Below are 26859 nucleotides of genomic sequence, written 5' to 3' on the forward strand. Positions count from 1 at the left end.
TTTGCCTTTCCTCCCCTTGAGCTCAAGTATCCAAATCTCAACATCTATAAGAAAAACATCCTGATTACAAACACTGACAATATAAGCTTCCCCTATCTTTTACGTTCCCACCTTTATGTTTCTGTATGTTTCTATATAGCTCTTCCCAGTCATAAAGATGACTTAAGCCAGAGCTCCAAAGAGAGGTGCCCACGTACAAATGGTATGCAATCTTGAATTCACTGAAGCAGTATTTCATGGAAATTTGAACAGCAGTACAGCAGTCCCTGCAAGTTACCCAGCACAGTCTGAGAGGAAAACACTGATAGTGTGGAAAAAAACTTAGAAAAAGTCTTCCTAAAGAAATGAGGAAGGAATGAAGAAATTCCTCTCGTGCATGAGCAGAAACAGAAGCAGTCTTAAAATTTCTAGTAGGAAGAAAAAGCCATTTCAAACAAATGAAAAAAACACCAATCTGATTTTTATAACATTAACCTTAAATTTTAAAAAGGGACCAAAAGAATAAAGTTTCACACTATTAAATGTTGAATAAATGCTTCTAGGTAGCAATATTTTAGTGCAGGATAATACCTGCACTAATAAGAAGTGTTAAGAATTCATGGGTCAAAGATATTAACAAAACAGTCCCCACCCCTCCAGAATAGACTGTATAATTTAGTAGTGCAGATTTAACTAATTCAAGACTAACAATAGCTGAAACTTAAGAGTATGAGAAGAAAAAGTTTACACAGTAAGTTCCTTCAATGGTGCATTTTAAGCTGCACTTCTACCTACAATAAGAAAGTTTCAAAGCCTGGCACCCAAGTCAACTTAAATATATTTCATTCCTTTTGCTATTCTGAAGAGGAGGATCCTGCTATCCTGAAAATATGATTCATTTAGCATGTTCTCAACATACTTTTGTGACCAGCACCACTTTCCTGTACACTTATTCCAACAAGAACCATTCCTACCATGGAACAGACCGCAGAACAGCAATAGTAGAGATTGTTAATACTGTTTCAAATGTAAATTAACAAACTAGTTAAGATATTAGTGGAATATCTTTTATAAGCACTTAGATTTATCAAGTATGAAAATTGGGCTTACCTTAGGGAATTGTTTTACTGGAATCAAAACTTTTTGTCCCAACTTCATATTTTTATTGATGACTACATCAATGTACTTTTCTTCTTCCTTTCCTTCCCCTTTTTGGAATTTTTCAATTTCTGTTAAAGGAAAAAAGTTAGTTGTTTTCTCAGTTTAATACAGCAATCTAAAAGGTGAGGATCTTCAAAGGCAGTATAAATTAAAAACTTTAAAACTAATACTGTATGTCATAATACCTCCAAAGAAGGGCAAAGCTGGTGAAGGGTCTGGAGCACAAGTCATACAAGGAGCAGCTGAAGGAGCTGGGGTTGTTTAGCCTGGAGAAGAGGAGGCTGAGGGGAGACCTTATTGCTCTCTACAACTACCTGAAAGGAGGCTGTAGCCAGGTGGGGGCCAGTCTCTTTTCCCAGGTAACAAGGGATAGGACAAGAGGCAATGGCCTCAAGCTGCGCCAGGGGGGGGTTAGGTTGGATATTAGGAAAAACTTCTTCACCAAAAGGGTGGTCAGGCACTGGAACAGGCTGCCCAGGGAAGTGGTTGAGTCTCCATCCCTGGAGGTATTTAAAAGACGGGTAGATGTAGTGCTTAAGACATGGTTTAGTGGTGGACTTGGCAGTGCTAGGTCAACAGCTGGACTTGCTTAAAGGTCTTTTCCAACCTAAACAATTCTATGATTTTATATGGCATAATGTGTAATTAATATAATTAGTTACATATGCCAATGGGGTAAACAATGTGTGGCTTTTCAGGCTTTTTTAATACTCATGTTCTTAGTAGCACTTTGAATTAGCATTGCAAGCATTTTAAATGCTAACTTTGGCTTAATACTGCATTTACATTTTATACAGCTCAAGAAAGAAAAAACTTCTTAGATACCTTTATTCATGTTTAAATTCAAAAACATACAGGGTAGTTTAATACTTGCCTATTTTATCCCTCTATATTATAACCAAAGTATAGAGTTTTAACGGTGGTTGTCTACAGTGCACTTATGAGCAAATGTCAAATCCACCTTTCAAAATTTCAGGAATGTAATTGAGGCACATAAATCACACCCAAAAATCTGAGATTAGTGTTACACCAATGACAGCATTAGGAATGAGATTTAGAAGTTCAAACCCAGGCTGCATGACTACTTGTTCCAGAGCTACATACAAAACTGATTCTTGATTATAATTCTCTCCAAATATTGATTCCTCAGTGTGCTGATGAAAAATTGCAGATTTCATTTCATTGGTGGGGAAATAAGCATAAAATAAGATTAAAAATGAAGCACTGCCTGAAGTCTTTGCTGGACTGGAGTCCAGCACGCTGTGAGCTGCAGTGTTAAACATGTTAGCACAGGACATACTAACATCCAACCAATTTCAGGACTGCGACAGAAATTCTTCTATGGACACCTAGCATTTGTCCTCCCAAATCTTCAAATATCTCGTTAGTTTTTCACAACAAAACACACCCTTCTATTCTACTTAACCAGTAGAAATTAATGACATTTATCAAGACCTTGAAGTTTTAATGGGAATGTGATCTTATGCCAACAGGAGACACTAACAAAAACTTTTGAGTGCAAAGAAACCAATCAAAAATACAGAAGAAAGCATCCTTTAGGTACACTTTAAAAGACAATTTAGTTTTAAAGTACTTCCAGTGAAAAACAGGAGTAGTAAACCAACACATTTCTTACTACTGAAGAAATCCATGCACCATTAGCAGGTTTGTTTAATGAATACCAGTCCATTCCCATTTACCACAATAGAAATGAAGATGCTAACATCTTTCCCAACAACTGAAACTCCAGTTTTCCATGTAAGTTTTCACCTCACTAGCACAGACCAGGATATAAATACAATTGCATTTATTCAAGTTAATGTTCAGCGACTGAAGAACTAAGAAAGCCAAACTACCCTAAGACTACCTGAAGGCTTCTTGAAAGAAAACCTTTCCCCAGCTATACTTTCAAATCCTCTTGGTGAGTCCCTAGGAAGTTTGATTCATATGGATTCTAATAATGTAAACATTTTGGAGGAGCCCTATCAAAGCAACCGTCCTCTGAAGTGTCCTTTATGTTGCAGCATGCTCAGAAAAAGCTCCAAACCCCTCAGCCTACAGGCTGATAGCTACTGAGGAACATACTTCAACAGCTGAATCCAGGTAAAAATGGAATTCACATGTTCTTTGTAGATGCCACAATTAAGCAATTAGAATTAGCATTAGAATTTTACCCACATCTGCACAGCTCATTCAGTACTTATCACATACATCAAGCTTTAGATAATTAGGGAAAAACCATGCCAAATCACACAGGAAATCCAATCAGATTTTTCAAGGTCAAATGGATAGGAAGATTTGCCTTCTCCTAATCCTTAGATTACATTCTGTACTGCTTAGCTATATGAAGCTATGGTGTTTCCTAGATCACAAATAGTAAAACATGCGATTAAAGCTTCCCATAATGCTAGAGATTAAAATCCCATGTTCTCAGACCAAGGATGCAGCTAATGCAACAGTTCAGGAATTTAACTGGATGAAGTCATAACTGCATGGATTTTTTTCTTTACATTTAATCATAGCAGAGAGATCTAAGCAATGATTACTTCTCAGTTAATTCACCAAATAATGTTGCTAGATACATCAGATAATGACAAAGTAGAATTGTTCCATGTTAATCTTTAGGTAGAATTAATCTTCCTGTGGCATAACTACAAGCCAGGATTCCAGCTCCCTCTGCTAAGCCAATATAAATACTCGAGTTTAATGTAGAACAAAGCGATGCTCTGTATTTGTCTGTAGCAAATCAATATAACCAATATAAGACCAAATGTCAAACTCAAAGTGACCAGAAATGTTTACTGCATTTGTCCTTAATACAATGTTTCCAAAATGCAAGATCAGGAGAAACAGAAACCAGGTAAACTTGTCTGCAAATTGTTAAGAAACATTCTACTATTTTTCCTTAAATTCAGAAGTCTTATCAGACACCTTATTAAATCCAAATCATTTCATACTAATTTTTTCTATTTTAAATGGAAGAACAAGTGAAGAATCCAAGGCTCAAATTCTAGGACATCTAAGTGATCAGAAAACAGGGGGTTGGCAAAACTGCACTGCAATTTCACTACAAATAATTTCCACATTAATTTTGAAAACAAAAATATTCTAAGAACATTATCCTTAATACTCCTAAATAATGTTTGACTGAAATACACTGAAGAGGTTTGGGAAATTACTAACAGTATAACAGCAGCAGTATATTTTGATTTATTTGGACAATTCCATTTTCATTAGCTTGTAGCTAAGAGAAAGAAACATTAAAATTTAGACGAAGTCAAACAAGTCTATTACACAACTACTTAAGCACATCCCAATACCAATAGTATTTCTCAGTAAATTCTGAAGACTTCACAGCTGTCTTAGAAAAAACACACCATCTCCAGTTCAGAAAGCTCTTAAGTCAAATTGAAGGCTGTGGAAGTATCCTTATATACTTTCCCTGTCCTTTTACTACTTGAAAAAAACTCTGCTATTGACCATTGCTGGAGATAAAACACAGCTAGATGGATATCTGGTCTGACAGCATGATTCCTTATGGTTTCACATTAGAAAAAATCAAAATGATGGTACTACAAAAGACAGACTTTGGCTTATTAGTTTGCATTTGATAAAGAACACACCCAAGCTTTTATAGGAGACAAGCTTCCAGAGGAGGGGGACTCCAAGTTAGTTGTAGCAGAATTTCAGAATGAAAATAGGTTTTCCTTAATGGAGGAAAAAAACAGGGACAACATCAGTTCAGTTTCCTCAAACTTTCTACAATCATTCCAGTTCAGAGTAGCAGTAAGTACTTCTGAAACAGTCTTTGGGACTAAAACATTACTTTAATATCATGTGTAAAATTCTCCAGCATTCTATGCTGTTTCTTATTTGAAAATTTTCATTGTGGCAAAATCCATACTTGTATCTCAGAAGGCACATTTTAAGCACACCTATTCTGAAGATACTGGCAGCTAGAACTTTTGCAATGAAGCCAAGTCATAGAAAGTCTGCTATGCTGGATGTTCATTTAATGCTCACAGTCCTTCCATTACTTATTCTGCTAAATCCAAAATGCAGTAACGTAGGATGATGAACCCAACAATAGGTCTAATTTTGATGACATTGACAGATTAATCTCATTATTGTCATAATAAAATGGTCTCAACTGTGCTTCAGATTATACATCTCTTACACTGACTCCTTTATTTCCTCCCCCACTAATAGGGCAATTAAAAGTTATCTGAAACAGTACCTCTCCAAATATTTTTCAGCTGAAAATAGCACTGCACAACATGAACTTGAACTATCATCAACACGCTAAGGCTTAATACATTTCAAAAGGCTTTCTGAAACAAACCCCACAGATTCCCTGAAGGCAGCCTCTAAGACACCTACTACTACTCACTCTCCGTATCCTCTTGATCAGTATGAGGCTGGATGACACTCCCAATTTTTGCACTAAACAGAAGAGGTAAACTTCACCTCCTCCTTTTGAGTATCTTAAAACATGTCTAGCAGCCTAGTTAGCTTTAAAGCAGTTTCTGTGTACATGTTCACAAGAGATGCAGAATTCCCCCGTTTGAATTGTATGTAGCATCCCAATCCCCCAGAAAAAAAAACACAATTAAGACAGCAGCAACTAAACATTTTCTGATATTAGTGATGTAAGCAAATACCCCTTTTTCCACAGCAAATACCAATTAGTGCATCTTCATGAAAGGCAAATTAGAGCACTAAAGTAATCAAGCAAATAAAAATAGCCTCAAAAATGTTAAAATAAGGGAGTTAAATATATCTGGAATGGCTACATCTAGATCCATCCTGAGTGGGTCTAAAAGACTCAAATCAAAAATGCAATAGAATTTTCAATTTTTAATGCAGCTGCTCTATTACTGCACCTATCCCCATTTCTATGAGCTTCAGAAAACTCCACCTATCCTCCTCAGCCATCATTTTGATACTTTAAAAAAAAGCCTTTTTAAAACACAAATTTAGCCTCCACAGTAGGTCCTAATCCTGAACTGGCATAAAAAGTAACACATTAAGAGCATGAACTGTGCATAAGAAACATAGGAATTTTTCAACAAATGCACATTGTTACAATAGTTGAATTCAGAGTAACTGTCTTTTATATGCTACCTTAATTTTGTAGAAGCAACTGACAATGAATCTAATTTGAATTTACAATGAGTGGTTCATGCTAGAATGTCTACAACATTCAGCATACCCAAATTAATAATAATATCCCTGTTGAAGGACTTAAACCAATCTTTATTTAAATTGCATTCACATGCATTGCAAGTTCTGTTTTACAGTCTAACTACTACTGTCTGCACTGATCTGAAAATACATTTCAGTCAATGACAAATATTTTGAATAGGCCTTTTTATTTAAGCAATTCAAAACTAATTGAACACCTATTACCTTCACATCAAAAATGCCTACAATAAAATCTGTTCAGACTGATTAATATTAGCAATAAAGCAGAAAGTGCCACAGTAGAAACTGTCAAAAGTAACATCTAAGATATTAACAGATGTTCAGTCAGTCTTGCTCAGGAAAAAACCCACGATGTCAACATAGGCTTCGGTCCCATATACCCACCCTACTCCACTGAAAATTACTATTTATCTCGTTGTGAAGAGAGTTTCTCTTTTATAACAAAGTGCTAAAATTTCCTATATGATTTACCTACTGTTCACAATTTTCTTCAAATATGAATGTTTGCACATTACAGTCAGGAATCTAACTGCAAAAATGTCAACTCGTTTGCTCCATAACTTAAAAGTAAAAAAGCTCCAAAGGTAACATATATTTGTGGAAAAATAGTACCCAACATCCTACAGTCAAGTACTTCAAACTTGGATGCTGCATCCTATCAGGATGAAAACATTTGACTTCCCTGTTTCTCCCTGCTTCAGGAACACCTAACCTTTCAGCCTAAATATTGGAAAAAGCACTGGCTTTTGTCCTGTTTTGAGCAGAAGATTGGACCTTCAGAGGTTTCTTAAGGCCTCACACATCCTATGATTCTTCCTGTAAGGAGGTGTCCAAAAAGGGACCCATGCTGTCCTGCATTTATTACTGTATCTACTAAGCAATAGCCTATAGATAATACTACTCTTACTGCAATTACTTTTTTTTCTGCTTCCATATGACAGCACAAGTAGCCCCCAACCCTGAAAGCCAAAGCTCTGGAAGCCCTCTAAACTCTTTAGACAGTATGGTAGGAACAAAATGGAGGAGTTAGTATTAAGTAAAGTAGTTCCCTCAAAAATCAGCATGTGCAAACATGACAATTGGCAGCATAGATATAAAGCTTTCATATGTAAATCCATGACTATTTCAGAAGGGGATCCAACGTACAGATCATCTCATGCTCCTTGGGCATAGGGCTTAGACAAAATGAAGTTAATATTTTGTATCAAGAGCCCTTAAAAACGCTGTTCCATCTTTTTCATTTGACACATACGAACACAATCAGCTAGCCCTTACACAAGATGTAACTTGTCATCTTAGTGAGTCATCAAGAAGGGCTTATATACTTTATTGTTTATTATGTACATAGCACTATTCAATAAACTTTCTGTGATTCCTTTAATAACTTTCACAAGAAGGAAAAGCATAATTCAAATCTCATTTAAAAATGGATACGACCCACAGCTCTTAATATGCATATCTCATTTTAAACTACTGCAAAGTTGAAACACTAGCCATAGCACATCCAGTGATTGAACCCTAAAGCAGACAGACTTCAGCACTAACAACCACTTTTAAAGCTTCTTAGGGCACTGGCAAAGCCAGTGCAGTCAAAATCTGCCAACAGATTCAAACAAACCACATTTAATACTGGAAGATACCTGCACTACCAAAACACATCTTAGTAGGGTATCTTCCATCCCCATATTTTGAGTAATTGATAGTTACACAAGTGTACAACTGTTTACCTAGCATTATGCAAGATTTATGTAACCATCAGCAAGACAAAGTAGTGTTATCTCCCCCTACTTCTCTAAACCATTTTTAGCAACTCTAGAGCTTTGCCAGCACCCTCCATCCCAACCAACAGAAGGCCAAGGTACAGCCTCACACTCTGACCACCCTTAATTCAGTAATGTGTCATATCCTATTGATAAATCCTAATAAAACACAATTCACACCTATAAGTCAGAATTTACTTGAAATAATCACTAAACCAGATATTTCATCCACAAAACATCCACAAGCACTGAGGGAGCTGGCTGATGTCATTGACAGGCCACTCTTTTTAAAAGGTCATGGTCATAGGGAACATTCTTGATGACTGAAGCAAAGCAAGTATCAGCCTTATCTTCAAGAGCAAGGAGGAGGATTGGGGAACAACACAATGGTAAGACTCACCTTGATCCCTTGGAAGGTGATGCAGTAAACAGCCCTGGAAAACCATTCCCAAGTATATGAAGGACGAGGTGATTGTGAATAGTCAGCATAGATTTATGATGGGGAAGTCACACATACCAAACTAGGAGCCTTCATCAGTGAGTACCTCTTCATCAACAACATGAGTACCTCCACAGATGAGACAAAAGCAGCTGATGTCCATCTCACCTGTAGTAGGGTTTTTGATACTGTATCCCATACCATCCTCATGTAAACCAAAGAGGTACAGGCTAGAGAAATGGACAGCGAGGTGAACTGAAAGCTGACCTGCCTGGCTCAAAGGGTTGTGATTAGTGGCATCCAACCAGTGCAGCTGGGGGCCAGACACTAGGGGAGTGCTCCAAGGGTCAATACTGTTTAACATCTTCATCAATGACCTGGATGATGGGACAGACTGCAGCTTCAGCAAGTTTACAGATAATAGAAAACTGGGAGAAGTGGTTCAAACACCAGAGGCTCACGATGACACTCACAGGTACCTTGATTAGTTGGAGAAATGGGCAGATAGGAATATATTTAGTTCAAAGGGAAGCGTGAAGTCCTGTGCCTATGGAGGAATAACCCCACACACCAGAAGGGACCAGCAACCAAATAGCTAGAGAACAGCTTTGCAGAAAAGGACCCAGGAGTCCTAACAAGCTGAACACTAGCCAGGAATGTATGCTTGTGAAGGCCACCATCACCCTGGGCCACACTAGAACAGCATTGCCAGCACTTGGAAGGTGGTGATGCTTCCTCTCTACTCCGCACTGGTGCAAGTTTTAGCAAGATACTTGTTTGATTTCTACTGTTTTGCAGAAGAGTTTTGAAAGGATTTAAAGGAAAGATTTGTTCCATCTTTGGTATTTTTAAAGAATACTAATTCTAGGGAATTCTGTCCCTAACCCAAGATTTGTTTCTCATGAAATACTGTAGCCCAGAAAGCCATGATTTGTTACCTGAAAGCATGCTAGAATTATGTTGCATCATATGATTACATGTGCTCAAACAGTCCAGAGAAACAGATTTGGACAGATCCAGTATACAGAAGTCCACTGTTCCCTTCTCCATAGCCCCACCATTACTCTACTCTGCATGGCCGAAGTGTACACCTTCTTCCCAAAGTTACACATCTCTTCCCACTGCTTCCCAGAACACCATGCTGTCTAAGACGATTTCTGTCCAATAAAAACTTATTGCTCATACTTCACAGTGTTAGGGAAAGGAACAGAGATGAGGCTATCACAAGTACCTGTAATTCATCTAAATTCTTACACCAAATTCAGTGAAACTCAGAGTTAGAACCAGACACCACTAGGACACTCATACCCACTGGATCCAACATAACCATTTTCAACAAGTGTAATCTCGCTCTTACTACAGAACTTGAGAAAAAAAATCTAAAAATTCTGTAACACTGCACTGGTCAAGTGAACTAGGAAAGTGAATGCTACCACTACTTTGGTGCCTGTAAAAGATTACCTGTTGAAAACAGTATATGCTGGAGTAACCTTCACGCATACCTGTGTTGACTCAACCTACTGTTCATCAGTTTCTCAACTTGTTGATTCTAACACAAGTTTCCTGGTCCTTTGATGTAAATTGCTCCAAGATTCCTGAGACTTCACATCTGCAACTTTTACTAAAGCATAAACTATTGGTGTGTAAGATATGTGAAAAGGTAAACTTGTACAGAAAAAAATGTGAAACTACAAGTGAATGAAGGGACATAACATTGTGGTTGGGTTGTATTTTAATGCATACAACAAAAACATAGCTCAAGAATTTGAAAGACAATCTGAAAATACTTATGAAAAAGGTAACAACCCAAAGATCCCAAAGCATTTGTATATTCTGGTCCACAGATGTATGAAACAAACATATGGAGGTTAGTGGGTGCATGTAGAAGAAAGGGGACTAATTCCAGGATACCACTCTGGATTACTTTAACACACCTCTAGTCCTTCAGAAGGTCATTACTGCCACTGCCAGCAGACAAAAGACAAGACACTACTTTTGATACAATTATTGTAGGCAGTACTTCCATTTTATTACTTGTCATCCATTACAGTCCTTGGCTGGAGTAACACAGCTTGGCAGGAAAAACATACAAGGGCAGCTTGTACATCTGCCGAATGGGAAAGTGCAGCTTAAAAAAATCATGTGGAAATTTTATGTATGAACTTCAGTGTAAGTTGAATGTTAAAAACTCTTAGCATCCAAGTTAATTTTTAACTAGCAGAAGGAAAAAATTACTATCCCTTCCACATGCTCAATAATAGGTGAACCCAAATATCTTTTCTGTGTATGAAGATACATATTACACAGAATTAAGCAGATTGCTACCACATTAAATTGCTTCCAAATATTATTCTATTAAATTTATTCTCATAAAATCAGTTGAATCACTTCATGGAATTTTAGACCAAGATCAGACTTCCCTAGAAGTGTGATAAACCTTGAAAGTCCAGCTCATGGACTCATTCCAGCTGCAGATCACAAGGCAAGAAACTAACATCTCTGCCAACAGACCAGTTTCTCCAGGAAAGAAGTGAGATCTAAGTCTTCAATAAGCCTATTCTCTGTAGGACCATGTGCTTATCCCTGTAGCACCTTCACGGAGGAAAGCGATCTTCCAACTTTTATGGCATCCGTTGGAGAAAGTTTTTTTTCTTAGAATCATAGAATCATTAAGGTTGGAAAAGACCTATAAGATCAGAGTCCAAGTATTAACCTAGCACTGCCAAGTCCATCACTAAACCATGTCCTCGAGCACCACATCTACCCATCTTTTAAATACCTCCAGGGATGGACACTCAACCACTTCCCTGGGCAGCCTGTTCCAATGCCTGACTACCCTTTCAGTGAAGAAGTTTTTCCTAATATCCAACCTAAACTTCCCCTGGCACAGCTTGAGGCCATTTCCTCTCGTCCTATCACTTGTTACTTGGGAGAAGAGACCGACCCCCACCTGGCTACAGCCTCCTTTCAGGTAGGTATAGAGAGCGATAAGGTCTCCCCTCAGCCTCCTCTTCTCCAGGCTGAACAACCCCAGCTCCCTCAGCCGCTCCCCATAAGACTTGTGCTCTAGACCCTTCACCAACTTCATTGCCCTCCTCTGGACACACTCCAGCACCTCCATGTCCTTCTTGTGGTGAGGGGCCCAAAACTGAACACAGTACTCGAGGTGTGGCCTCACCAATGCCAAGTACAGGGGCACTATCACCTCCCTGGTCCTGCTGGCCACACTATTCCTGATACAAGCCAGGATGCCATTGGCCCTCTTGGCCACCTGGGCACACTGCTGGCTCACGTTCAGGCAGCTGTCAACCAACACCCCCAGGTCCTTTTCCACCAGGCAGCTCTCCAGCCACTCCTCCCCCAGCCTGTAGCGTTGCATGGGGTTGTTGTGATCCAAGTGCAGGACCCGGCACTGAGCCTTGTTGAATCTCATGCAGTTGGCCCTGGCCCATCGATCCAGCCTGTCCAGATCCCTCTGTAGGGCCTTCCTACCCTCCAGCAGATCGACACTCCCACCCAACTTGGTGTCATCTGCAAACTTTAAAACAGTATTTCTAGCATTCACCTAATAGAACATTACTCAATTTTCCAGATTTAAGAAAAAATGAAACAGACCTTCATAATTTATACCTGCATAAATCTCTGAAATAACTACCAACTTATGCCAGTAAGCTTTTGCTGAAACATACCTTGTTAAGAAAATTAAAATGTACTAGTTTTAGTAACATTTGTAGTATCATTCTACTTACCATAGGAAACAGCTCTGAATTGTTATTTTTTATCTAAGGAAAATGTCATCATGTTTAGCTTCAGTAAAACTAAACAGTTCCTTCTGAATAAATCATATTTCAGGTTAGTGAATTTGCTTATAAAAAAGCATCTTTCTTCAGTAAAAAGTATTTTTAAAAAACCAAGGTCAAGTTTGTTTCCAATAGACATGGTGATGTTACAGCTGTAAGAAGCAGAATACATTCACAACGTTCTGTGCCACTACTCAGCAGCCAAGATATTGCAAATTCAGTTGTCTTACAAACTTGTTTTGAAGACAGTTTAAAATCAAGTGCTTATGTGGACATAGAAAATATGATGCCTCAGTTTTACTGCAGTTTCAGAAGCCACATTATCTCATATAGTTATGTGATTAATTTTAGAAACTTCAATTTTAATTTCAAAATCCCAGCTTTCATTGAACAACTTCTTCCCAGTGATTGTGTGCATTATTAATTCTCTTGTGGTAGTAATTCCTATATTTAATAGTTTAAATAGCAGATTTCAGTACATTTCTACAGATTTTTGAATGGAATAATCAACTACTAGGAAGTGTCACATGCACAAGACAGCTGACATCTTTAAGTGCAGCAGAGCAATTCACAGCCAGGGAAGTATACCCACATTCAAGCTGAGACACCAAAACCAAAGCTGAAGTGGTCACACTGAGATATGAGTAGCACTGGGAAAATGCAGAAGCTGCTACTGACCACAGACGCCTGCTCTGCCTGTCCCCTACCTGCCTTCATAAACCCATATATTCAAGTTTCTGTTCCTGCATCACTTCTGTCTGCCAAGAAACAATAAGAGAAGTGCAAAAGCCAAGAACATGAGGTGCCTTTACTGCTTGGTTCAGTGATGTTTAAATTGCTTCTATATGGGAAAGGAAATTTTGATGCTCCAGTTTCTAAAAGTATAAAATCAAGTTACCTTCTAGACATGGCAGAGGACAAAGGGCATGCATTTTAAAAAATGCAGCTGCCTAAGAAATTCAGGGTCTGGGTGCCCAAAAGATGAAGGACAACTGAGACAGCAATAATCACTTGATATGGTACATTGTTCTGTCACTCTTTGCTACTAGAGAGACACAAAGGATAGAAGTGCATTTGGGAAGAACAAAAGACCAAAACAGTCATCATGGGTACTTATGGTCCCATGAATAAGCCTTCCTAAAGAATGGTTCATGTGTATATTAAGTTTCAAATCTTACTTCCCCTTCTTGATTCATTGATTTTAGAGCAAGTGCAGGAATGACTTGCCTAGTTACAAACAGAATAACTTCCTAAAATGCTGGAATGTGCTACTTCGCATAAACCTGAGAAATAAAGGTGCTTAACTCAACTGAAAAAGATCTGACTATCCACTAATAGTATATCTGGAAAGAACATTTAACAAGGGAGAAGTTAAACTCTCCCTCAGCCATCAGGAGAAATATAGGCACAAATACCTCTACCAAATTTGACATGAGGGTTTAAAGACGCAACCATCAGTGTTCCACACAGCAAGAACATACCAGAAATACTACAATGAATCTTTGCTGAATATAAATGGAACTACATTCCCAGGATTGCTCTGTTTTAATATCCCTTTCTGAAGCAACACGCAACTAATTTAACAGGTTACTATTCCAATTTACTATATCTGTATCAAAACCATGAATATAACACTGAATTACCAAAAAGAGCCAGCAATGAGGACAGCTTTTTTCATTAAATTCATACAGCTTTTATTTTACCCTTGCATAGTAACTATCTATTAGCAGCACCTCTTGACAAGAAGCAAGGGATTAACTATGTAGCTGTCCAGGAGCATCTATTCTCTTTAATCTATTTTTCTGAAGGGGCCATCTGCTCTTATTTCTTCATTTCATGGCCTAGCTTGAAATTGCATTCACTATTCTGTTAGGATTTAGGATTTCAATTAGTTACATGTAAAAATTTCTCCCATGTCAGGATAGCTGTCCTGAGGATGAAATACTGTAAGGTAAAGAGGGGTTATTACCCAAAACTGATTGACTATAATTGATGCAGCTCAAATAGCTAATTAGTCATCAATAAAATGAAGGGAAAATAATGCTCTAAAATTTGTTTTAGTACAACACAGCTTGACATCCATTACTGACAAGCATGCACAGCCATGTTTTGAGGTGCCAAATCTGAATAAAGGGACTATGTTTGCTTTCTGTATTCTCTGCACTCAGCACTCTGCAGAAAAGCTTCAAATCTCTACTTTGATAACAGCACCAAAACCTTCCAAACAAGGTGCCCAAAAATACCTCATACAAATGCTGACAAGATATACATACATGATTAACACCATTTGCAGAATTATGAATAATGAATAGTTACGCTAAAAATTTACTCGCTACATTTTGAGCTCTAGCTAGGTATTACTCCAATAGAATAATATCAAGTTAAGCAAAGGATTCTGAAAGGACTGTACAGGATGAAACCTATACAGTTTTACATCCTACTTCATCCAAGTGGGAAAGAAAAGTACTTCTGATTGAGTTTTTTCTATCTAATTCACTGTTTTCCCCAGCAGAAAGACCAAGCAGGCAGCTATCCAGCAAGCTTAGTACTTTAGGTAGTGCCTAGAGCAGCTAACTTCTCAGCATCATCTTCATGCAAGCCATAACAGCCAGCCATTGAAAGCTTGGGTCATTGCTTTGAGCACATTGACAAAAATCAGGGATCAGTGCCTTGAGGACCTACAAGGCACTCGGAAGAAGAAAGTACATCATGTTAGCAGAATGCTCAGCATACCATTGAAGTCTAAAGAAACTATGATCTACTGGTTAAGAAAGCAAATCACATTAATTTTTCTATCAGGGGCACTAATTGAAAAAGGATAATTTGTCTAGAGTTCTTCATAGAGCTGATCTCACAGACAGCAACTTGCCACTTATGTGATAATGAAACACATCAGCGTTTTTAATTAACCTTATATTGAACTATGTGAACTATTACTTACTGTTCCAAACAAGGACTATTATTTCAGGAGATTTCTAAGTTCTGTAAGTGCATCTATGAACAAATGATTTATAAATAACATTACGGTAGCTCCCCTGCACTCTCCATTTAATCAGCTGATAATACTGGGATATTCTGAGAGTTTAGAGTTTAAAAGTCTGACAAAGTATTGCTTTTAAAACTTCAACACTTATCAAAGTGGACTGACTGACAGCAGTCTTACTAGTTAAAGCACACATCAAGAGAACAGCACAGGCCAAAGCTATTTCAGGTCCCATCCGTATCTCAATTGTATTTGGAAACCCTGTGTCTGAAGATAAGGTAGTTTTTACAGCCACAGCATTCAGTCTATATTTGTGATCGAGGGATGAGCAGTAAAGACAAATACCTATTAGGTGGCCAAGCAGAAAGACGCAACCAATGCTAAATTCAAACAGGCCAGTTGCCAATTAAAGCCTTTATACCTTGAGCATCAACTTTTTATATTTGCATAGTGAAGCAACACGGAAGTAATACTGACAAAATGATTCTCTAAGCCCTGAAGCCTCAGTTAAGCGAACACCAGCTTTCAGGAGGGAGCTGTGCTTTAAGCAGCAGACAGAACACGTCTGCCTGCAGGAGCTATCGTGACAAGCGACCGCCGATGGCGCCCAGCGCTCGTGTGAGAGCAGCTCCCGGCTCCGCGGGGGCGCGGAGCCCCGGCCGCGGGCAGCCGCGGCAGGGCCGCCTGGGGGGCGCCGGCTCCCCCTGCCGGCGCAGCGCCAGCGCTGCAGTTACGCGGCCGCGCCGTCGCGCTGAAAACGCAGCCTGCGCTGTTCGTTAAGTAATTCCAAAACACGGCCTACGAAGCCCTTCAAGAAAAGCTCCACGCACAATTAAAAACTGCACGATGATTTATCTAATACTTAGTGACCTACTGCTAATAGAGTGGAGTTTCCTGACAGAAACGGCATCCAAAAACCTTAAGTTATATCTTCAAAATTTCAGCATCACTATATTGAAGATATTCTACAGGTATCCTACAAGAAAACCCATTGTGGAACACTTCTGCTCTTTCCAAAGTGTGCTCATATTAATACTTCATAATTGCCCAAGAGCCTCAAATTCACAGAAAAAAAATAAAGCTGTAAAAAATCTTAAAAGGTCATTAATTCCCTCACAAACATTTTGTATGGCTACACTTCCATCATTCCCAACATTTGTTTCAAATTATATTAACAGGCTTCTGTGAAGACTTCACATGTCTGCAGAAAACATGTCTGAAGAACCGATACAGTAAGCTTTAAAGACATGATAAATCTTTTGTTGTATGCTTTCATACAGTAGGCCAATAAAAACCTAATCATTTTTCCAGACCATGGATGCATGGTGTAATAAAGAGGTCAAGGGTGTACGGTAAGTGAAAAGAATCTTTAAGACCAATTTGTGTTACACAAGACAAATCGGACCACGGTAGTCCTTTCCAGTCTTAAGATCTAGGACTAAGGTGCCACATTTCACCTTGCAGTCTGTCTACTCGGCCTAGGATATCATTAGGATACATCTAGAAAAGCAGCAAGAGTTAACTAGAGCTAAAGGTATCACTGCAACCTACCTGCTGTGAAGCAGAAAGGTAAGCAGATCAGCTCCTCCACACACAGCCAGGATTTAAATGGAGGAACTGAGTCAAATCATTAGTAAGAAACTTGTTTCACTTTGAGGAACTCCTCCACCTACTATAAAAGTTTCAGGGAACCCCTGTAAGGAAGGCAGACGAATTCAGCTGTGACACAGCTCCTCCTTCCTTGAAATTAGGGCTTCTTGATCATAAAAAAGGAAGGCTGGAAGTAGTCATGAAACAGCCAGATAATTTGTTAACTGACAAACCACTCCAGGTTTCTGAATTTCCATGACTGTACAAATGGACCAAGAACACTGTACTCAAACTGTGTGAAAGCAAGTCTAGAATAGAAAAATCTGTTTCCCTTCAAACTCAGGGAGGGGTAGAGAGTGTAGTTATGCATAACAACAAAAAGCCATGAAAAAACCAGACATGATGGACCTTAGTGCTTTTCACTTTTACAAAAGCAAAATCCATCCTTTAACATTACCTTGGAGGTGGGCAGAAGAGAAAAGGGTGATTTTTTTTTTTTACTTCACTGGTTTACCCCATAGAGCTGCATCACTCAAATCTGAATACAAGGGAGCACATCATTTATGCTTGGTAGCAGGAGAAAGACAACATGAAAAAGATGAGATCCTCAGTATTTGAGGGTTAAGGAGCTCAGGCAGCAGAAACTGGGCTGATGACCAGAGATGCATCAGGACTGGTGCTTCCCCACCACCTCTATTTGGCAACCTCTAGTTAATTAGGACACAGTTCAAAAGAAACCAAGTAACAAAAACTTTTGTCCCTTATCAGTTAACAGAAAAGGAGACACATGAAAGGAAAAATGACTGCATTAAAAGCAGTCCTTCCGTTTCTACATCTTTTAAAAACATCAATATTATCCCAAAGCAGCAGGAAAAAACTGGCTGAAAATATGTAAAACCTTTTGCTTTCAAACACATCTGCTTTCCAGAATACTGTTAGTGGATAATCAGAGGCAGTAAGAGACTACAGATGCATCTACTCTGAGCACTCAGTAAATGTACCAGTCTTCTGTGTCAGAGCAGCAGCAGCAGTTCTGACTTCTGCCTAGATTCTTTGTCTTGTCCACGAAAAGGTATTTTCCCCTACTAACTATTCCTTTTGTACAACCCAAATGGATTAATAAAATTGAAGAAAATCAGTAAATCCTGAAAGGATTTGCAACTTCAGATTTTCACTGTCACTACATTATACCAAGATCAGCACAGCAGCAGTTGTTATAAATTTTCTTTTGGATTAAGTGCAAGAACAATAGGTTTACTGAAATGATTTTTAATCTTTTAGGTTTCCAATTATTTTGTCAAAAAATTCTTCCTACAAAATAAAGGCCTATAAAAAAACACCTATATAGGCCAAAAAAAGTGAAAGATTTACCAACTACAAGAATTAAACTGACATTTGTTTGCTGCCTTGCAACTTTATTCCTGTCGAGCTGCTAGCTGAAGCCAAAAGCCTGATAAACACATCAAAATAAGAAATGGAAGGCAGCCAGCAAAACAGCAACTGGAAATGGAGAACAGGAAGGAAGGAAATCCATTTAACTTTCCAGTTTCTTATTAATTTTACCTTGACAGTAAGGTAAAAGGATAAAAAAGACAACACAAAAGAACAATAAGTGATAAATATGACAAAGTTGAGTTCAAAGGAATATTTTGAGATAGGATAAACACGGAGAATAACACATGCACTGCTCAGCTGTTGAGACACTCAAAAATACAGCTTTCTCAGCTTAACAAAAATGTTTCTTCATTCCACCCTTCCAGTTGCTACACTTTAATTTGCTCTGTCATAAATAGCCAGCCTACATCTACCGTATATCCGAAGTCATTAACAGTTCGGTAAAGAGCATAACAATTTAGTAGAGATCAAAAGTCCAGAAATGCATCTCATTTTGAACCAAAGATGTCAAGAGATGCAAAATCTACCAATTCTTATATTTGATTTAAGAGTTCATCATCCATTGCTGAAGCACTGTGCTTAATTTTTTCATTTGCACTTTTTTGGCCAGACATTTCATCAACAGATTAAAGGGCCTCTTCACACCTTTATTTACCACTGTGAAGGTAGTAAGGCACTCAAACCACAGGTTAATGATCACCTTCACAAACCAATCAGACTAGCAGGAGGCCTACAGACCTTCTCAATCTTGCAAAGCATTGTGTTTTTTCCATGATATCAAAGATTAAGACACATGGACTTCTGTACCTAGAATGTCACAAGAAAATGAAATTCCCTAGTCCATATGCCCTCATGGCCTTAGCTTAAGGCCATAAAGATATTCATTTCCTAACTAGCGTTCTACCTGGAAGTCACACTTAGCTAGCAATATATGGCTCTAAAGTAATTCTCAGAACTACTACCACCCCTACCATGCAGCTCCCATTGCACAGCTGGGAGCCGTCCCAGGTCTCAGGGGTATATAACCCCACTTTATCAAGATACTCCACTTGCCCAGTATAAATGTCCTGTCTTAAAATTTCCTATTTGAAAAACAGTATTAATAATGTAAACATCAAGCCTGCAAGATTCCTGCAGAGCTCAGCTAAGAACAGTCAGTTAATTCACCATAAAATATTAGGTGTGTCAGTTACCAGTTAATCCATTTAAGCATGCTTTTTACTGAAACTGCTAAATACTAATTAAAAAGTCATGCAGTACCACACTGAATACTTTACAGCAGCTACTCAACTCTGAACTTTGACACCCAATTCTTTCAAATCAAAGTGCATCCTAAATTATTTTGTTTCTTAACTACACTTGAAGTCAGAGGGGGGGAAAAACTCAGAGGGCAGAAAGGTCACATACATAGACCTTAAGTACATGCAAGTTAAGCCCAACAAGCCATGGGCCAGAAGAGCAGCCATTCAGTGGTGTGACCTTCTTTCTGATTTCTTCAGTAAATAAGTACTCAGAAGGTTACAGTTTTAATTTGCATGGCTGGTGTCAAAAAGGATTGAAAGTGACAAACCATGTCAGTTTAAATTTGAAACCTTTAAATTCGAGCTCTCTCATTGACTGCCAAAGTAAGTGTGCAAGTGAATTAGAAGTCAGCTTTAGACTAAATGTGATCATCGGTGAGTGGCTGCAGGCTAGAGTCATGCTTCAGAGCAGCTGAGCCTAGGGTGAAGTATGTATGATTATCTTCAGCTGCATTTCACAGCAGCCCTGTTAGCATGACCTGAATACCTGATAAATCACTTCCCCAGCCTTCTAAGAGACCAAGATTTGAATTTAACTGTTAAGTCCTATGACTTGCCCAATACAGTTTCACTGCGGTAAAAGCAAAGAGCCAACCATTACAAAAACAAAGTTCTGATGTGTTACTGAGCAAGGAAAGCTGAGACACAAGGGACCACCTCTGAAATATCTGTTCTTCACTCCAAATCTTATTGCTTTACACACTGTTTTAAGAAAACAACTAGAACGAAAGTCAGCCTTCCCTGGTTTTATGGTGCTACCATCACACCACATCCATTCCTATTGCTGTCACCAAATTTCTCATCACACAGAGACTGCCAAATAACCAATTCCCCCTGCACACTTTCATAGACTGTTGTTTTTAAGTCCTATTACTAGAAGACAACAGAAGAGTTTCTTCTTCCTAGTTAAGCTCTAAAGAAAGACAACTTAGTGACTTGCTGTCTGAAAAAATCTTTGTCTGAAGGGCAAATTACAAAACTATTTTATTCAAATTAATAGGATGCTCCAAGTAATCTTAAAACCCAGATTTCTTCAGCTATATTTGCTTTACAAAACACCTATGACCTTTGTAAAGTGTTTTGCCAGCCTCCAAGAGCAGGACACTTGAAATAAGTGTTGCTCATATGATTGAGACTACGATAAGAAGTGAAGGAGAGTTTGAGGTTATACAGCAACAGAGAACATGTAACAGCATTAGGGACTGGGAACGAGCAGCACCACGCATGTCTGTTCCATGCCATGAAACACCTGTCCTCAGAGGAAAGTGGATGATTCAGTAGCAAACTGATTATTTATATCACAACATATGTATGTCACTTCACTACATATAATTGGGTACATATTACAATTATGAAAAATTAGAATTCCATCTGTGAAAAATTACAGAAAATCCTTGCTAAGCACCCAGAAGCCCTTACATACCAAGACAGATTTATTCAAAAATCAATAACATCTATGGAACCTTAATTGATAAGTTCCTACTTCAAACATTTTTACAAAGCTATCCCTTACCTGCTAAAAAAAAAATCAGACTGTTACTATCCTCCACAATGCAGAAAGTCAGTACACTTTTCCTCACACTCCATTCTCCCTGGTATTTAGGGAACTACTGGTCTATTTGATTATTGAACTCCTACTCAAAATTTGACACAAGAATCAGTAAGCCGCTACTGATCACTGCTAGACACGTGGCTCAGTAAATCATTCAATATACAGCTAGCATATACAGCCATCTACTGATAGGAAGGCTTGTTATTCCTGTACATCATCTTGTTGACAATTTAAAGGAAGCCTCACCAACTTAAGACATTACCTCAAATTTCACAGTAGCTAAAATGAGCTTGTAAGGAAAAATTCCACAGGTACAGCCTACAGAGAACTAAAAGTTGTCTTTCAGCAATGGCACTGGTACTCATAAGGATTTCAGCTGCCCTGAGTTTGATTACAGGGTCCCCTCCACCTACACATTTAACATTACACAAATCAAACAAGTGCCAGGCATCCATTTTAATGTCTCCACTGTTACAAAACATGTCTAGTATCAACATGGTTTTTTTACAGTTATCTTCTTCCATCTGCAGTTTCACATACTTTACCTAACATTCACAAAGTACTTGTCATAAATCAATACTACACATAGATGCGAAAGACAGCAATGAAGATAAAGTACCTCTTCTCTTACAGATCTTTCAATATTTTTACAGCATCACTCGTGAACTAAGTTATGACAATCATCATCACACTTGCACATTTATCAACATTTACATAAACCCTAAATGCAAACAAAGTCAGCCTTTAAAATAAAGGTCTCAAAAAAGGTTAAAAGTAAAGCTACTCAGTGCCTTGCAATGATAAACAAAGAAGTAACCTAATTTCAGAACAAGCATCACTTTCACATACAGAAATATTTTTCAGATTTTGCATAACGATGAGGACCTGAGAGTTGTAAATAGGAAAAATAAATACACACGTACTAAACTCTTGCTTCTTCACAGAACCTCATCTTTCTCAAGCTTCTTCAATTACAGAATTTATAATAATTGGACACCATGTTCCAGTTCCCATTGTCTGTTACAAGCTGCAAATTAATCCTGTTAACATGGTCACCTTACTACATATGCAAAATAAGTCTAACTTCCAATCTATAACACAGTAAAAGATTTACAGGTAAAAATATCCCCTTCTTAGGAAGGCTTAATGTTCAAGTGCACAAGTAAATCATCTTAATTAGCGCAAAGGATATAGTCTAGTCTCCTGCAAAAGATTCCTACTGTTCTAAAATTTAAGCAGCAGCTGAATGTTTCAATGACTGCTTGAAGCAAAATTTAACAATAGGTCTTATATTTGTGTCCCAAAGAGACAAGTCGTCAAATAGTTGAGCAGAGTTTTCAACAAGAAAAAAACCAACACTTCCATGTACTATGTAGGAACAATGAAGGATACTGATCTTTGATTTTAATGCTTTCAAAATGCTTAAAACAAGGTTTTGTTAGAGCAAGAGATGCTGTCATCTCTTAATTCTGAAATACAGATTAATAATACTGCCCAGGAAAGTATTCTTGCAGCATCCTAGTTATCACCACACTGTTCTTTTGTAACTGAAAGGCTACCCTGGAACTCAAAGCATGTCGAGCTCCACTTTTTTCCTGCATCATTTAAAATTATGTAATTTGTGTGTACCCAAATTATAATTTGTAATTATAAGCATAATATGCAAATGAGTCCACTTCCATTTGAGAACTATAATTAACAGATTTTGGAAGTCTAGACACAGGACTTTTCCCTAGAAACCAGTTTTCACCATGGTTAGAAATTTATTAGTGATTTGGCTCTTTTGTCTCTACAGTACACACTTCAATTCCTTCAGCATCTTGGAAGGATTTACTAATTCAACCATACAGTTCTTACAAGTCAATCTTGAGTTTCTGAAGAAAGTTGGCTGATCTACAGTATTGCAGTTTAAGTAAATACAGAAAGTAAATGTAATAGTATTAAGGCATCAAAATGCTATTATATAATTAAGCTGGTTATTTTAAGCACTTAAACCTTTGCTAAGACATTCTCACACATACCTGGAAGAAGCCAAACTGAGAAACATGCTTCATTCTAAATTGAAAAGCTAAACAAACCCAGTTAAAAATTAGACAAGCCATTTCATTTGCCTGCTCACTGAACTATCATAGAAAGAATTGAGTGGACCTGATGAAGTACAAGCCAGCGCTATTACATATACATTTTCACTAATATTTGCCTTCATTTAACTGCACAGAATTGTTACAATTGTCAAGAAAAAAACCAGCCACTGATAAAGTTAGTGTCATGACAGGATGGGTTTGTAAAACATCTCCTCTTACATTTCCTACTGGTATTATACCATCACTTCACCTTATTTGGTTCTTTGGTGAGTCTACAACTGCCTAAAATTTCTATATTACATGCATATTATACAAATTTGCATTTTAAACTACAGTTAACCAGTTGACAGTCACACTCCTTAATCCTTTTTAAGGATCTCTTAACACATGAAATACTTCAGATTTCATGTAAGACTTCACTTTCAAAGTAAGTAAAAAAATCTAGAGACATACTAGAATAAAGACATTGGATCCATGTCCATCTACATACATTTTTTCACTGACAATATCATTTATTTTTGGAGCTGAAAGCAAGCATGCACATGCCAAGCATTACATCATAAAAGCAGGCAGAAGTTTGTCTGTCCTCTAATTTCTCATCTCACTGAGAACATCAAAAAACTATCATAGTCCCAAAAAGTCACAATTTTTACAACAGCCTTACAGTCATATCTACTTCCATAAACACTGTTTGTAAAATAGTAAATCACATACTTCTGTAACTTCCTCAAATAATTTACATATGCAAAAAAGATTCTTCCTTCACTACCTGGAGAGGAACTTCACTAATTTGCAGCCTTAAATTCTGAGCCATCACACTAAATTTTAGCAAGTTTTTTATTTACAGCAAACAATACAAATATATATTTGTTAACATAATTCTCCTTCTCCCACTATCAACAGTGGTATTTTGACAAAGTTGGGAAAAATATGCAAAATATCAACCAAGGACATGCAGCTACAAATCACATAGCATATGCATTCCACAGCTGAAACTGTGACAGCTACTCCTAACTTCAGAATATTGCAGACAATAGTTGATTCTCATTCTGATTTAGAGATGGGCATTTGCAGTCCATTACACATCAAAAACTACAACAATGCATTAAAAGAAGCCACATTGATTTAGACCTCTTCCTGTTATAGGAAGTCAAGTACACTCGCACAGCTTTGTAATCACTTCAGTTGAAGCCAAAATCATTTTGGCTGTCATTAAGTTATATTAGAAAATCAGTTCCTAACTTATTTTACTTGACCATCCCAAGCACTATATCAAGTGTTTTTCTCTCCAGAGCTGTACTTGGAAATCACCTGTCACTTACACAATATTTCCAAATTTACATTAAATCATACTGTAAACTACATACAATTACTTTTCTATTCAGTATAGTAACATTCAAACAAAGAGCTAGGACTTTAAAGCATTATCTGACATGTCAGATGCAGAAGGGGTAGGAATCACTTGTTATCTGGAGTTATATAACTGCAAAAGAAAACACACTTTGGGGTTTTTAAAAGATTCACCAAAACATATTCTTGGTTCCTTAATATTTTAGTTACAGAGCCAAAAGTTCCTAGGAAAGGACATAGGTTGTAGGCTCCTTTTTAGAAGGGCTCACACATATATAAACAATAAGCTAGCTACTGTTCAGAAACATATCAGCAGGGTAAAACAGAAAAACCTTTGGGGATTTTAGTCGGCTTGAAGCCCAAGCAGAGCACCGAAGACCCAAACTGTCCTACCCCACAATTGAACTTGGAATAATTTATAACTCAAGCAGCAAGCGATCGTACCTTCGCTATTCAAAAAAAAAAAACACCTATGAAAGAAATTTGGGAAGGCAGCGCAGCGTTTGCTGTGGTTCGGGGGAGATGCGCTGCCTGCCAGAGGAGCAGCCCGCGAAGCCTCGCTGCCCGCCGGGGCGGCCGGCGGAGCGCTGCCCGGGCAGCGGCCGCCGTCCTGGGCAGAGCCCCCGGCTCCTCCCCGCAGCCTCGCAAGGGGAGGGAGGCAGGAGCCGGCAAACACCGGCAGCCTGAACGCACACACAAAATAACCCAAGCACCAAGCGGTGCAAGACGAAGAGTAAACCCCCGACTGAGCATCCTCGGCTGCCGTGGCCAACTCCGGCTCGTCCCCACCGCTCGTCCCCCCGGCGGGACGAAGCGGCCCCGCCGGCCCTCACCTTGGTTGACCAGCCGCAGGGCGTGGGTGAAGGACGGGTCCAGCGAGTCCTTCTCCGCCATCAGCTCGGGCAGGTACTTCTCGTCCATGGCGGCGGCGGCCTGGAGCGGCAGCGGAGCCGGGGCGCCGGGTGCCCCCGCGGAGAAGGGGCCGGCGGCGGCGCGGGTCCGAGTCCCAGGCGGCGGTAAATCCTCGGAGGCAGCGCTTCCCCCTGGCCGCCTCCCGCCCGGGGCTGCGGGGACGCATCCAGAGGGAAGCGCCGCAAGCCCCCGGCCGGGAGCGGGGAGGGAAGGGGCGCGGGCCGGGGGGACGCCCCCCCACAGCGGGCAAGGGGCGCCGAGAAATCCCTCTGCGGAGGCGCACGGGGCTGCGGGGAGGGAAGGGGGGAGGGACGCGCCCCGGCAGCCGCTGACCCAGCCGGGACGGGCCCCCACAGCCTCCGGCACACACGCGCGAAGAAGAAAGGGGAGACCGTGAGGCGGCTGGCGCGGAGCGCAGACCCACACCTCCAGCGGCGCTGCGCCGACTGAGCGGGCGAGCCCCTCCGCGCCAGGTTTAAATACCCCTCCCGAGGCCACGCCCCAACCGTCCGTAAGCCACGCCCCCTTCCCGCCGAGCCCCGCCCCGGGCCGCTGCCCCGCTCCCCGACTCCTCCCAACGGGCGGTGGTAGTAGAGCCCCCTTCACTGTCGCCCCGCCTACTCAAGTGACGGCTCCTATTGGGTGGCGTGGCTTGTCAGTCAGGGGCGGGCCGCAGCTTCGGATTGGTGGCTGCTCTCGTCCTCCCCCGCCCGGGCGCGGGTGCGGCGCTGAGGTAACGCTCCCACAGCGGCTCCCGACGGGAGCGGGCCGGGCGGCGGGCGGGGGGCGGGCGTCTCCCATTAAAACGCGCGGCGGACCCGCTCCTGAGAGGAAAGCGGCTGTCGTTCCCCTCCGGCAGCGCCTCGGCGTACGAGCGCCCCATCGGCGCCCGGCGGGAGCGCCCGAAGGGAGAGCTGTGGCGAGGCGAGGGGCGAAGGGAGCCGCCCGGGGCGTCCCGCCTGCTGCCGGCCGCGCTCCGCTCCTGGGGACCCGCTCCTCGGGGTGCGAGGGGGGCTCGGGGGAGCCAGGGCAGCGTCCCGACCCTCCCTTCCCCATCTCAAGGGGAGGGGGAACGAAGAAAGGCAAGATTTGTTTTTAAAGGAGGAGTAAACCGTGATGTTAACTTCTTTTTCTCCCCCAAACAGCGGTACTCTATTTATCCAGCATTTTGTACTTACGCCTCTAGTAATACAAAGCACTTCATAAATACGAGCCAGAAAATCTTATTGCCGCTGAATTACAAGTAAGCGGGTTGTGATTCAGTAGCAGCCTGTTTTGCAAGAAAGAGAAGCGAAGTTTAAGAGCCCTTGCTCAAGCCCATTTTCCTATTTTTTCAGTGGATACACTT

At 39.9% G+C, this 26859-nt stretch overlaps 1 protein-coding gene across 3 annotated transcripts in view; it reads right to left on the bottom strand.

Annotated features, from left to right (window-relative positions):
* The window catches only part of KHDRBS3 (KH RNA binding domain containing, signal transduction associated 3), a 92613-nt gene extending 67027 nt beyond the window's left edge, over window positions 1–25586 (bottom strand). For all 3 annotated transcript variants that reach the window (XR_014227657.1, XM_082306783.1, XM_082306782.1), the window contains exons 1-2: window positions 25433–25586; window positions 1090–1208 (exon numbers count right to left, since the gene is read on the bottom strand). Coding sequence is in view for 2 of the 3 variants with exons in the window: in XM_082306783.1 (XP_082162909.1) it covers window positions 1090–1208; window positions 25433–25520 (207 nt within the window). In the remaining variant the exon portion in view is untranslated. The remainder of the gene's footprint in view (window positions 1–1089; window positions 1209–25432) is intronic.
* Window positions 25587–26859: the final 1273 nt, after the last annotated feature.

This window comes from Platalea leucorodia, assembly GCF_965183815.1.
Source record: "Platalea leucorodia genome assembly, chromosome: 1".
NCBI classification, from domain to species: domain Eukaryota; kingdom Metazoa; phylum Chordata; class Aves; order Pelecaniformes; family Threskiornithidae; genus Platalea; species Platalea leucorodia.